This window comes from Corythoichthys intestinalis, chromosome 5, assembly GCF_030265065.1.
Source record: "Corythoichthys intestinalis isolate RoL2023-P3 chromosome 5, ASM3026506v1, whole genome shotgun sequence".
Taxonomy (NCBI): Eukaryota; Metazoa; Chordata; class Actinopteri; order Syngnathiformes; family Syngnathidae; genus Corythoichthys; species Corythoichthys intestinalis.
In genome coordinates this window covers 20,856,905-20,872,290 of record NC_080399.1, presented here as the reverse complement: position 1 = coordinate 20,872,290, position 15,386 = coordinate 20,856,905, and the positions used below count along the sequence as shown (strand labels likewise).

Here is a 15,386-nt window from a genome sequence, read left to right as displayed (position 1 = left end):
TTGTTGGCAGTTATAGCAAGAAAGTCGATTTAGACTCATCGAAGGTTTACTGGGTGATTAAAGCAAATGGGCCTTTAAAAAAAAAAAAAAAGGGAAAAACTGGGCAACACATTGAAGCAGGCGACTCGCAGCCCGCGGCCACAAGCCCAGATGTAATCAATGCGCCCCATAAAATTCACATTTTCTTCCTTGTCATCTCTGCGATCAGGTGCACAATTTAATACAGCACAGATTTGATAGATATGACAAATGTTGTGTCACGCATGATTATGTTCCTTGCAGCTACTGCCAGAGGTAGTTATGTTTGTAATGTGCAGGCATTGTGACAAATCCTAGTCTGGTTCCTGGTGCTCGGTAATAATTTGCTGAGATCTCCGCTAAAGAGGACCACTTACAATATTTTCTCCACTAGTCATCGAACCAAACCCTGCCTGAGTAACGTGCCCCCAAAGTGATTATAATTCTGTAAAGCTGTAATCAAATGACTGTTTAGTATTGATCTAATTACAACATTAAATAGATGATTGTGTTGTAGAAGATTTGATTTCCAAGTGTAGGTACATCCACATGCAGCAAAGATTGTTGAACTTCCACTCACAAACCAAACTATATTTCCTTTTTAGGGGCCGTTTACATGGTGACTCTCCGAAAAGATGAAACATTTCATGTTTGCCTTTATATGGGCCCGTCTCCATTCGAACAATGTTGCAATTCCGCATGAAAACGATGTAGTATTCATGCCAGGCCCTAGGGGGCAGTGCAGATTTACAAGGCGACAGCGAATGATGCACTTTGACCCCACCACTTCTCATTAATTTTATTTTTTTTTAATCGAGTTCCACGGGGTTGTTGTTTTTTTCATAAAAATGTGTGTTTTCGTCTTCTCGGAGCTCCGCCAGGGCAGGAAACGACCCCGGCGGGGCCGATTCGAGGACCTCACTAAACCATCCATACGGTAGTAGCGAGGGGTAGTGTGAACAAAGGGCAGGGACTTAATCAATGTGGCCTTATGACCCGTTCTTAGTGAATTCCTTTACGTTTCAGCTTTGCAAACATACTCCCCCCGGACCCCAAAGACTCGAGGTTTCCCAGACGTTGCCCGGTGGGTCATGGGAATAACGCTGCCGGTTTGCTGGTCGGCTTCGTTTAATCACGTTCTCTCCCGGCTGCTGAGAAGGCGCCGTTTTCCAGCTAGGCTCACACTCAATGTGGCGCGTGTGCAGCCTCTGATATCTAAGGGCATCACAGACCTGATTTTGCTCCATCTCGTGTAGCTGAGCGCCAGTTGTCCCTCTAAGAAACTGAACGCCGACCGCGTGGGGTCGCGTAGCTAGCTAGTTAGCAGGTCATCTATAAGTAATTTCTGTTGTAGGTATTAAACAGGTTTAACACTTCAGATTGTCCCCTTGACCGTTTTAAATGTGTTATTAACTACAACAGACTTTAAAACGATAGCATGCCAAAAATGCTGCAGATTTTTGCAGTCTGCTAGCTTGCCATATATACAGTGAGGAAAATAAGTACAGTGGTACCTCTACATACGATCGCTTCGACACACGAACTTTTCGACATCCGACGTAAAATTTGACTCGCCATTTGTTTCTACATCCGACGACATGCTCGAAATACGACGACAATGGCAGCACCGCAGACGAATGCACGGCGGATTTTCTTGTGTGACAAATCAACACTGGTTTCAGAAAAGGTTGGTACAGGTAGTGAAACAAGGAAAAAGTTGACGCTTACCTTCTAAATGAAGATGCAAATGACAGAAAAATATGAGCGTAGGGTGGGCATCCGTGAAATGGCTCAAAAATACATCTCCACGGTCCTCCTCCGACCATCGTTCGCCAGTCCTTATAAGTTAAGCTGACAATTCCTTTTGTGGTAACATCTCCAGAGAAATCGCCAACTTCGCCACGTTTTTATCATTTATTTCACAACTTATTCAAAACAAAAACACCTTCTGTCTGCCGCAATTGAGGTGTTATCAAGAAAACATTCAAAGTGAAAGTGAAACTCAAGCTCACCGGTCTGTCTCTGGCACGTGAGCCCCGCGGTGCGTTCAGGGTCAGCAAAAAACGTCCGCCACATTAGAACCCGATTCGTTACATTAATACAGGAATTATTATTATTATTATTATTATTCCGATTTTGATTTATAATTTATTTGTTTTGCTATGTGTAATTGCCATTTGTAATAGTACCAGCAGTATTTTTTAAGGATTTAGTGAAGGTTTTTGGGCTGTGGAACGAATTAATGGAATTATAATGTATTCCTATGGGAAAATCCTGCTCGACATACGACCATTTCGACTTACAAACAAGGTCCTGGAACGGATTAACTTCGTATGTAGAGGTACCACTGTATTTGAACACCGTGCGATTTTTTTTCTAAGTCTCCCACTTAGAAATGATGGGTGGGTTTGAAATTGTCATGGTAGGTGTTTGTCCACTGTGAGAGACATTCTAAAGAAAAAAAATCCAGAAATCACAATGTATGATTTTTTAATAATTTATTTGTATTATACTGCTGCAACTAACTATTTGAATACCTGTCTATCAGCTAGAATTGTGAGCCCCAAAGACCTGTTAGTCACGTTTAAAAAGTCCAATGAATAAGTGGAGGTGGACTTTTTGAGTCTGACTTTTTGGCCTACTCGAGGCAGTTATCTGCTTATAAACACCTGTCCACCACATACAATAAGGAAGACTCCAATTACTAATATGGTCAAGACCAAAAAGCTGTTCAAAGACACCAGAGACAAAATTGTAGACCTCTACAATGCTGGAAAGTGTTACAGGGCAATTTCCAAGCAGGTTGATGATATAAGATCCACTGTTGGAGCAATTATTAGAAAATGGAAGAAGCCAAACATGAATGTCAATCTCCCTCGAACTTGGGCTCCATGCAAGATTTACCTCTTAGGGTCTAAATGATTCTAAGAATGGTAAGGAATCAGCCAAGAATTGCACAGGAGAAGCTAGTCATTGACCTGAAAGGAGATGGTACCACCATTTCCAAGGTTATTGTTGGTAATACAGTAAAACATCATGGTTAAAAATCATTCATGGCACGGAAGGTTCCCCTGCTAAAACCAGCACATGTCCTGGACTGTTTGAAGTTTGCCAATGACCATTTGGATGATCCAGAGGAGTCATGGGAGAAAGTCATGTGGTCATATGACATTAAAATGGAACTTTTCCATTCCACTCATAGCATTTAGAGGAAGAAAAATGATGAGTACCATCCCAAGAACACCATCCCTACTGTGAAGCATGGGGGTGGTAGCATCATGCTGTGGGGGTGTTTTTCTGCACATGGGACTGGATGACTGCACTGTATTAAGGAGAGGATGACCAGGGCCATGTATTGTGAGATTTTGGGGAATAAACCCCTTCCCTCACTTACAGCATTGAAAATGGGTTATGACTGGGTCTTTCAACATTACAATAGCCTGAGGCAGACAGCCAGAATTACCAAGGAGTGGCTTCGTAAAAAGCATATCAGGGTTCTGGAGGGGCGTAACCAGTCTCCAGACCTAAACCCTATAGAAAATCTTTGGAGGAAGCTAAAACTCCATGTTTTTCAGTGACCGTCCAGAAATCTGATCAATCTAGAGAAGATCTGTGTGGAGCAGTGGTGCAAAATCCCTGCTACAGTCTGTGTAAACCTGGTGAAAAGTTACAAAAGAAAGTTATTATCGTTCTTTCATTCTGCCAACATGTACGAGCTAGCGCAGCACTATCAAGCTGACATGATCAGCAGCAATTCCAGTTGTGATGTCACAACCGGAATTGCTGAAAAAAAGTCGATACTCCCTGATGCACTGTTATGGATGGAATAACTATGAAATAGTTAAAAAAAAAAAAAATTTAAAAGCCTAATTTGTTTGCCAAATTCGTTTTCTTTATATAATATTACGTTAATGGAGTCATTTTCATTTTTTTTAATGGTCACCATTCGATATCACTTTTAAGAGTGTTTAAATGTGTCCCATTTGTCGATATGCTTGCAGCCTGCTTGAGCGTGCTTATGGAGTTTTAGTTATCCTGTGTGGTCTTGATGCTCCCTCTTAGTAATTGATGGAATCATAATTGGCTTGTGCTGCACAATGAGTGTGTCTAAGGGGGTGGTGGGTTGTCAGTCAAGAGCAATGGGCAAATCAAGGGAATGAGCTGTTATTAGCGACTAGCGGCTTTACTTTTATCGCACACACTCAAGCTGTTGTGAAAGCCCTTGACGCCGTCTTTATTCACCATATTGCAGCCTGGACAAAAGCGACACGAAATCTTGTCACTCAATGCGTTAAAGGGCTTTGAAAGAAAACGAGCAAGATGCAACTTATGTCCGCCTATTTCTCTTTCCATTCCCCCTTTGACAGCTGTCACTCCCTTCACACCGTGGAGCAAGATTTCTACGAAGGCACCGACTACCTCTCGCCACTTCCGGCAGACGCTGACAGGACGGAAGAGTTGGAATATGAGGTAACAATTCCAATTTTTGCTTTTCAAATTATGATCCAGTAATTTGGCTTCAATTCATCACAATACGATTTTGCAATGATAGTCAAGAGAAAAAAATATATAAGATTGGTATATTTGTGCAGCAGATCATGGGAAAATATACCTTATTCATTCTAAAGTGGTAATTGGGTAGTTTTCCAGTAGGCCAATGATAAATATAAATTGTTAAAATTTTACCAAAAATCTATTAACACCTTAATTTGTTGGTATATCTTAGAAAATTCATTTGAATTTTTGATCAAAGATTCATTTGATCATTTCACAAAGTGAAAGCTGAAGAACTTAATTTATTAAATAAACAGACTGATTTGATTTTATATTTGTTTATTTAAATAGCTTACATTACAAACAATGACAATTTAAAAAATACAATTTAGGTATAAATTGGAATCTGTGAAAGTATTTTACCAAGTGTTTAATGTGTATGTGTAATTTATGTGGATTCCCCCCCCCCAACAGTTCCTCAAAAAACAAAGTAAAAAAATAAATAAATAATTCCTTCATTCAACATTTTGTTCTTCTTTGCCTTTCAAATTGAACCTGAACCATTGTTTTGGATTAGATTTTCATTTTTCATTAGTTTTTTTATCCAAACAGCACTAGGGGTGTGCCATCTTAGGCACTCCACGATTCGATTCGATTACGATTCAGGGTGCTACGATTCGATTATTGAAGGATGATCACGGTATTGACGATGATCACGGTTATCACGATTATTGATGCGTCGCACATTACTAATTAATGAAGTAGCTGAACAAATTTATGTCCATTATTTATTTCAAAAATCCTAATGATTCAACAGGAGCGATGGAAACATGCCCATACAACAAAAAGCTGCCTTTAAACTGTTGTTGTTTTTTTGTTTTTTTTTTTCAACAAGAAAGTTCAAAAACATTAACCATTTTAAAGGCAGAACTTATTTCTCAACATGCCCATACAACACACATCTGACTTTGAGATACTCTTTTTCACAAGAAGGTGCAAAAACATTAACTATTCAAAGGTAATACAGTGGTAACTCTACATACGATCACTTCGACACACGATCTTTTCGACATCCGACGTAAAATTTGAGCCGCCATTTGTTTCTACATCCGACGAGTTGCTCGAAATACGACGACATGACAGCACTGCAAACGAACGCACGGTGGATTTTCTTGTGTGAGAAATCAACACAGTTTTCAAAAAAAGTTGATACAGTTGGAGAAACAAGGAAAAAAGTGATGCTTACCTTTGAAATGAAGATGCAAGTTATAGAAAAATATGAGCTTGGTGTGCGCGTCCCTGAACTGGCTCAACAATACAGCTCCATGGTCCTCTTCCGACCACCGTTCGCCACTATTTATAAGTTAAGGTGACAATTATTATTGTGGTAACATTGCCAAGGAAATCGCCAGCTTCGTCACGTTTTTATCATTTATTTAAGAACTTATCCAACACAAAACGCCCATTGTCTTAAGCAGTTGACTGCTCTCAAGAAAACGAAAGTATTATCTCTACCGCACCGACCTATCTCACCGTGACGTCAGCTTCGCGGTGCGTTCAGGGACAGTAAAAAGTGTCCGCCATATTAGAATCCAATTCGTTACATTATTTACAGGAATAATTATTAATTATTCTTCTTATTATTATATTATTCTGACTTATTTATTCATAACTTATTTGTTTTTCTATGTTTAATTGCCATTTGTAACAGTGCCAGCAGTATTTATTAAGAATTTAGTGTATGTTTTTAGGCTTTGGAACGAATTAATGGAATTATAATGTATTCCTATGGGAAAATCCTGCTCGACATACGACCATTTCGACTTACAAACAAGGTCCTGGAACGAATTAAATTCGTATGTAGAGGTACCACTGTACTTATTTCGCTCAACAATACAATAACATTTACACAGGTGGAATGAATTCCACATTTTCTGGAAACAAAGTGTCTTTAGAAATAAGACTTCTTTTAACCAATATACTTTGTTTTCACAGATTTCTGTACTATTTCGTATGTTTGTAGTGTTACCCCCGTACCTAATCATGGTTCTGCATATGGAGTAACTTGTCTACACCAACAAACAACGCACAAATGGACATGGAAATACACAATAGCGAATTCACTAATTAGCTTAGCGCTCGGCGCTAACTGTTAACATCTCAAAAACATTAACAATAAAGGCTAAACAGTACAAGAGGGTTCGTGTACTCACCTCTTATAGATGCACACGGGACTTAGCAACACAGTCAGGACATTTTTCAACTGACATGACATGAAACTACTGCTGGACAACTGAAAGACAAGAAGCAACTAACTCTCTCTCTTCCCCTCTCGCTCTAAAAAATAACGCGCACAGAAGCCTGCCTGTCTCATACACAAATTTATTTTCAAGTCTTTTGAAAAGGAGTGAATCTCTCACTCAGTTACCGGCAGCATCCATCATAACATTGTGCGTGCGTCCGTTAAAGATGTCCGGGCGATAGACGTGTCTTGAATTTCGTTCCGCTTTGAGTTTTTGGGGGAAATCATCGTTTTTGAACATTTATGAATCATAATCGAATTGGTACGTGTCGAATCGTGATGCATCTAATAATCAGTTTTTTTGGCACTACTTAAACAGCACCATATGAAGCTGTGTTTGTTTTAAAGTAGTAAAAACACAGTATTAATATGCAATGTTTTTCTTTCAGTATTGTGAGTCGTAATGTTATAAAAACACATGGACACTAGTTTGGTCCATTTCTGTCTAAGCAAAAAAGACCCACAAATAACTTTGAAATGACAGGTCTGGTATTTGCCAACATTTATATTAAAAAGCCACAACACTTCCAGGAGAATGTGTCTTTGACAAATGAGGCAATACTGAAGCTTTCTGGCAAGTCATGTTGGCAGTATGTATTGCATTTGTAATGCTGTTACTTCCTAGAAAATAATAAATCTAACATTCCTCCCAACTATTCAGAACTATTCAGTTTAAGTTGCTAAAGTTGTCATATTTATGTTTACAAAAACACACTGGCTGTGCACATTTTCTCAACAGCCCATCTTTGATTATGTTTACCAGGTGGTGTAAGCGTCCAAATACTAATTGACTCCCCAAGCATATCTTGTAAAGGGGACAGATTGGAGTGGAGATTTGGGGATTAAGAGCGACAGATGATATTCCACTTTGAACACAGCATGAATCATTTGCCATCATGCTTCCATATTCGTCAGGCAAAATGGAGATGTTCTGTTCCTTCTTATTGTTTTCAATGGTTTGCAATCAGTAAAAACACTCTACAATAATCAAAGGTCAGCCGTTATGGAATTTCCAATTGCCGATCCTGATATGTAAAGACATTTTCAGCCGATTGCCGATATCCAAAGCCGATTTTGTAAGCCGATATTTGAGGCTTCAAATGTACGATGATGACCTGTGACTAAAAAGATTAATTGGGTTTAGTGCTATCAAACTAACAAATGCAGCACTTCTTTTTATGATTATGCACACTCAGCAAGAACTGTACATTATTTGCAAATAATGAAACCAGGACGACACGACGACATTTAAACAAGTGAGAGTTTAGGAGGATGCTCGCCATGCTAAAGCTAATGTGCTTTGTGAATGCTGCCAAATGCGGCCCGTGGTCAAATTTCATCCGGCCCCCAGCCTCTGTCATAAAATCAATAACGTCTGGCCCGCACAAAGACTTAATAAATTGGTCAGCAGTACTGCTGCCAGCATATGAAGTAGCTTACACACTAAATGCTGCTCCTCATTTACCCACTAAAAGGCAACAGCACTCTAAGCAATATTACTCCGTGTGACCCTTTACTTCCAATTTTCTAAAATGGCGATAATCAACAAAAAAAAAAAAAAAAAAGAAAGTTGGCTTCAAGGATAGGTGGAAATTGGACTATTTCTTCAGTAAAATATCCAACAACTATGACTGCCTCATTTACAAAAAGACAGTCGCTGTTTTTAACCCTTTATTGCCAAATGTATCACATTTGATACACCTAAAATTTCATGATTTTGAGAGTATTTCAGAATTTTGACATTTCTTTTTGAAAAAAAAAAAAAGATTAATGCAACACGTGCATCTGCAGATTCCATGAGAAATAAAAAACAGGATTTAGCTAGGGTTATAGATATTAGAGTGCTTATTACACATATTCCTTTTGACATTTCTTTTTACAAATTTGAAAAAAGGGTTTCATTAGGACCTCATTTTTCAAATTTTGGGATTCTTTGATAATTGCTTCATGTTGCAGGTCTTTAAAGAGCTAAATGTGAGGTGATATTACCAAACAAGCCACGCTGACATGTACGGCAAGATTACAGGGAAGATACGCAGCGAGAAATTGAAGCAACTTGAAGCTAGTTGAATTTCACAGCAGCAGTATTTCGCAAGAGCCCGTGAGTCAAATAAGAACGCCAAAAAGGCTAGTTGCGAGATTGTTGAAATTATTAATTTAGAAAAATAATAAAGCAAATGTAACACACAGAATGGCTTGCTAAAATTTGCTTAAATATATTGTTGTACGTAAAGGACATCAACCAAGGTCGTGTTGTTTTACCACAGAAAATCTGGCCCCCTTCGCAAAAAGCTTGGACACCCCTGATTTAGATTGTAAGAATCACTCAGTAAACACCTTACCTACAATATTTACAAAACAGGCAGGCCAGCTTTCCTGTAGCAAGCTGCTGCAGGGTCCCTCCAGGGTCCTACCGTAAGTCAGCGGCAGCCACAGTTGCCCACACAGATGCCTGATTAAAATCCTTTTAATCGGCTTTTAATTTTTTTGTTAATCGGTCAATGGCAGATGCTGGGAAAAGTCCAGATATCGGCCCGATATATCGGTTGACCTCTGACAATAATGCATTGCGTTTTTGTTACGATTTACCCAACTACGGACTACTAGTTTTTGGGATACAAAGTAGCATTAGGCTGCTTTTTTATTTATTTAGTTTTTTCAACTTCTGTAATACTTCAATAATGGAAACTTAGTAGACCTGTCCAACATTATCAGTTAGCTCATAATATCAGCCAATAAGGTATTTCAAAATGATATCGGATTGTATCGACATTGGTTTTTCATTATTGGTATTGGGCCAATACGCATATGGCAGAGCTGCCATGTCCACTTATTACCTGCCTGTCTTTCTGGTGTTTTTGTCAGCTCCTAATCATCCAGTAGGGCACCACAATGCTATCACCATTAATATGTTAAGTCCACGACTGCATATATCGTATCAGTTTGATATCAGTGTCGTATTTTTGGAGTTGGACATTATTGGGTGAAGAAATCTGACCTTTTAGCCGGATTGCTGGAATCACGCCAGCCGAACCGCCGGAACCACACTAACGACCTGGGCCGGCGGAACCCCGACAACCCGGCCAAAAGGCACAATTCCGCTTAATTTTAACCCCTTGTACTGACTCCATTTTAAAGGCTGGAAAAAGGCTTCGAAACACAAGTTGACAATTTATTCCAAGTCGACAGCAATCATACAGCAAAGCAAAACAGCAAAGAGACCTAGGCGAGAATGAAGATTAGATCCAGAGTCGCCATCAACAAAATATTCCTGAAAAAAAAAAAAAAAAAAACGCGAGCTAAAGAGTTCAGTCTTTTAAAGGCTCTGGTGAGGCGGGCTGTGGTCCGGAAGAAGGGTGTGTTTGGGCGTTGTTTAGGGTAATTTTCAGTTGCGGGTTGGGCCGATGAGGCCGTGCGTCACTGTCGGTTCTTGGTTTAAAAGTTATTATCAGACAATGTTACTGGAGGGTTTGACGTGTGAGTGAACTAATTTACAAGCATGGTTAAAGAATGGATTTCACTCTTAAGTCATGGAACCACCATAGTTCATTTCTGTTCCTTGTTGTTAGCCAAGGCCCCCTGTATGCTGATACAGTGTATCAGCAAGTTTGGCAGTGTATCAAATACTTGTTCTCCCCACTGTAACTGTGACTGACGGTAATAAACAAGCGTTTTCTTTTACAGTCATTGTCGTTAGTGTATTGCACACGAGGCCCTGTGACTGCTGTCATCCATGGTGACAGCCCACCTCTCCTTCTCCATTTGTTGCATTTGAATTAAGTTCTGAACTCTCCCACCCACTGAGCGCAGAGAGATGTGTGCATCCACTTGAAACACCTTGTCACATCAGAACAAATATAATATATTAAAGCCTCTCTGTACGCCTCATTGTTAATAACAAATTCTATTACACTCGGCGGGCTTTGTTGCTCGTTAAAGCTCATGACTGTGCACTTCTGCAGCCAAGATACTTCTCATGGAAAACATTTGTCTCTCACAGTAGCTAAAGCGAGGACACAGGGAAGACATTCCTTTAAATGACTTTAATTGAAGGAGTCAGTAAAAGAGAAGAGCAGTTTGACAACACTTTACGGAGAACCATTGAAATCCAATTCACCTTTCCAACATGTCTATGTTCCCCACAGTGCAATTTCCAGGTTGCTGAAGTTGCTTGGTTTCTATCTTTAAGGCTATTTGTTCTTGTTAAAAGTGAACACCGGTCGTGTCTAAACGTGCAGCCTTTGTTACCCGGAAAGGAGGTTATGTATTTGGTTACATCGTCTGTTTGTCTTCAAGATAACTTAAGAAGTGGTCAAGGGATTATTATCAAACTTGCATAATATGTTTGTGATACGAAACGGAAAAGGTGATTAAATGTTCGAGTCATGAGGTCAAAGGTCACAGAGTTCAGAAAAAAAAATTCCCAATAACGGAATAAAAGGCAGTATAAAACTTCCAACATATGTTTGCCAAAGAAACGGAAATGGTTATTAAAATTATAGTAATGAGGTCAAAGGTCACTGAGGTAAGAAATGGAATTTTGTGATAACTTGTTTCATAATTAAAGGGCGTAACAACACCACTAAATATGGAAATGCTTTGAATTTGCTAACTTAGGCTGAGGTCTGTTCTCTCTAAGTGCTCTTTAAGTTGCTGTTTCTTTTAATTGTTGCATTCTTTCTTTTTAGTTGAGTTTTCCTGCTTGTTTTTGGAATGTGGGAAGAATTGAGTTATACGAAACAAAAACCTGCATTGTTTTTTGGGGGGGGACTGACACCATTGAGATGTTATTGTGGTCCAGTTATTCCGCATTATTCTATGAAAAGAGCCAAATATAATTTACTCATTTACTGCCATTAACAGCAATAGATTTGTTTTTCAGTGATATTTATGGCAATACACCAGTGGCGGATGTTGGTCTTTTAATGAGAAGAAGCTCAAAGTGTGTCCGCCTGTGAGTGCTTTGTGACGGTGGAGGGGCTCAGAGGCACCCACAGCTAGAGAAAGAAACTAGAGTGGCAGTAGTCAAGCTATCAAACACAAGCAGCTACAACAGAAAAAACACCAGGAATTAATTTTTAATTCATTTAACAAATTAAGTGTCGCTGGGATGTTTATGAAAGTCTCCGGTTCAACTGAGAACAACGGAATGAAAGTTGAAAAATGTCTCCCGTGGATTTTAATACGACAAGATAACTGATTAGCTCATTCCGCTATTTATCAAAAAGAGATACAGCCTCAGAGCATCCAATCATCATGAAGAGAAGCAAGTGTCCCCAATGACTCGTCTCCTTTCGCTGTAGTAGAGCAATGCACTCTCAACTCTGGAGACACATCAGTGTGCACACTAGAGGTGGGTAGAGTAGCCAAAAATTTTACTCAAGTAAGAGTCGCGTTACTTCAAAATAATATTACTCAAGTAAAAGTAGTCATCCAAAAAATATACTGAAGTACAAGTAAAAAGTATTTGGTGAAACGAACACTCAAGTAATGAGTAACATTGTGACTAACTGCTGACCTTTTTGTTTTTTGTTTTTCTAAACAATGGTATTTTTTTTTCTCGGTACAAAGTTATCTATATGAACTGTACAATAACCCATTTAAAAAAACACATTAAACCAAAGAAAAGGGGTGAAAAAAACATTGAATTCCGTCGAGAAAAAGCGAAATAAAAGAAATGCAGCATTATTTGTCCAAAGAGCATGCGTGCCCTCTCGTGGAGAAAATAGTTCCTAGTTTGAACAGTGAATAGTTCTTTCACAGTTACTATTATGAAATTAAAAGAGCTGATTTGTGTACACTCTACCCCTTTCAGTCACTTAGCATATAGACGCCCCCGCCCCCCTCTCTCCCTGGTCAACAGGCCCCCATGTGGTGTTAACCGGAAATACATCTAGCTGAAGATAGCACCAACATATTAGTAGTTAGTCTAGACGTTCAATGTATTTCTTCTTGGAATTTGTGTTTTCCTTTCTTCTCTTGTGTTTCTTTTCTTCTTTCCACCCATAACCCCTTCCTGTTCGCTGCTTTGTCATAATAAACGAGGTATGTTGCATGATCACAATGGGAGTATGTCAGACTCTCAATGTGAAACATTAAAACTGATCAGACTATCCGGGCACTTAGACTTCCATTCTGTTTCAAACAGCTGAACAGGACAGGTTGAGAGAAAAAAAAAAGAAAGAAAAAAAGGGTTGTATCTCCGATTTTTCGTGGTCAATTGGTGCCAAATAAAACTGGGAGAGAGGTTAAAATCTTCGCTTTCGAGTCATATTTAGGGCAGGGTACTATGTCAAATACTTCTTTTTATGGTGCTTTAAAGACGCCATGTGATTGAACAGGCCAGCGTGATCATAGAACGGCAAGCTTGTGCCTGCTTGGTATAATAGGGTCATTTGATTATTTTTGCGATGTCTCAAATTGTTACTCTTGTCATCGCTGGCAAAAAAAATAATACATCTAATATGTAGAATAAAGAGGAAAAATGTAATGACTCAAGCCCCAAGTAGCAGAGTACGAGTAGCGTTTTTTCTTCACAAATCTACGCAAGAAAAGTAAAAAGTATGGCTTGGTAAACCCACTCTTAGAAGTACATTTTTTCTCAAAAATTTACTCATGTAAATTAGGGCTGCAGTTATCGATTATTTTAGCAGTTGATTAATCGATGAACTAGTTCGAATAATCGAGTAATCGATTAAGGAACATAAAAAATTAAAATACCTGAGCTGAGCCTCAAACGGTATTAAAAAAATAAATAAATGAGGATCTATGGACGACAAACGAACAATTGGCTAACTTACGTAGCAATAGTCCGCTAGCTAAAATACTATAAAATGCCAAGGTTTTTTTCTTTTTTTTTTTTTCTCACAATGCTCTTAACAAATGGTTCAGACACATATTACCACAAAAAAAAACGCCTGAATATACCAAATAAACTAAATTACAAATGCATTAAAACAAACATTAGCTCAAAAAAAAAAAAAAAAAAAAAACTTAGCTTATTTTGGTCTTAACAGGGAGCAACTGGATTCAGCCATGTTAAATGAGGCAGACTAGTGGGCAGTGTATCCACCCAAATCGATCAAAGTAAATGCAAACACTTTCAAAACAAACCATTTCAACACCACTTTAATTAAACAAATACTCGAAGCAGAAAATATTAATTTGAATCATTTTTTTCTAATTGAGTACTCGAGTTAATCGATTATTTGTTGCAGCTCTAAAGTAAATGTAATGGAGTACATGTAACGCGTTACTACCCACCTCAGGTCCACACTGTCTAAAGGACTGTGAAGCTGCACGAATGAATGAAAAAGCAAGCCGGATCGTAACCAGTGATGAGAAGCTAATTCTAAACAAAAGCTGAGCGTATTTTTGTAGCACATATTAAATGACATTTACATACAACAATATATATCTAATATATATACTGTGTGTATATATATATATATATATATATATATATATATATATATATATATATATATGGCAGAAAACACTCAGGTGACTTGAAGTTCCGCTCTGAGAACCCCAATTTAGCCAACTTTCAAAATTGTCCGATATGCATGTGTGATACATCATTGGAAAGCTTAAAATCTCAATTTTCTGGGGGAAGAAAAATTTTGAACTGGAAGGCATATTAAAAAAAAAAAAAAAAAAAAAGTTTTTTAAACAGCAAAACCCTATCTGAAGGCGAGAGCTTGCGAGAGCAGAATTACAGATGCCACGATTTAAAGACATATCGCGTACTTACCTCTTTTCGATCTCAAAACTCCATGTAGCATGTACCACCGAGTGTCAAGACACGACTGTGAATGGCTACAGCTGAATTTTGGGGGGATGTTATGGGTGAAACATGGTAATATAACAAGGGTTGCGATGCAGAAATCGCAGACATCAAGCAGTGGTCGACATTTTCTTTTTCATATATTTACCCTTTTAAATGTTTCTTTTCCATTTTTTTTTTTTTTTTTTTTTGTCTGGATCGATTATCTAACATATCGGAGAAAATGCGACAGTAACAAAAAAAAAAAAAAATACAATAAGCGATAGTTATGAGCAGTGTTGTTAATCTTACTGAAAAAAAGTAATTAATTATAGTTACAAATTACTTCTCCCAAAAAGTAATTGCGTTAGTAACTCAATTACCTGAATGTAAGAGTAATTAGTTACTTGGCAAAGTAATTGGTGATAATTTAAAAAAAAAAAAAAACATTGGCCACACTATGTGAAGTTTTTTGTGAAGGTTTTTGGTACAATTGGCCCGAGCCCAATTCTTTACCCTAATTTACCCTTACCCTGAATCAACTGTTAAAAGTTGTTAAAATTGCTCCCATTATTGCATTAGTTCCCTTCTCTCTACTTTCGACATATGAAAGTTTTAAAACTGTTTCATCATTTAAAGATAGATTCAAGTCAAGATTTTGCCGATTTAGAAGTATTTTAGATAAAAAGTTACTTAGGAAGGTTCTCTACAACAGAGCCGTCCTAAAAAGTCTACTGCTTTAAGATGGCGGCTGTCTACTAACTCATTTAGTGCAATGTCTGTCATTTTGCATCTAGTTATATCTAT

The 15,386-nt window shown here is 38.2% G+C and overlaps 1 protein-coding gene across 2 annotated transcripts in view; it reads left to right on the top strand.

The window, feature by feature from the left end:
- Positions 1-15,386, top strand: part of LOC130915756 (PDZ domain-containing RING finger protein 4-like) — a 301,297-nt gene that overhangs the window by 252,587 nt on the left and 33,324 nt on the right. For both annotated transcript variants that reach the window (XM_057835785.1, XM_057835786.1), the window contains exon 3: positions 4,386-4,488. In XM_057835785.1, the coding sequence (XP_057691768.1) occupies positions 4,386-4,488 (103 nt within the window). The remainder of the gene's footprint in view (positions 1-4,385; positions 4,489-15,386) is intronic.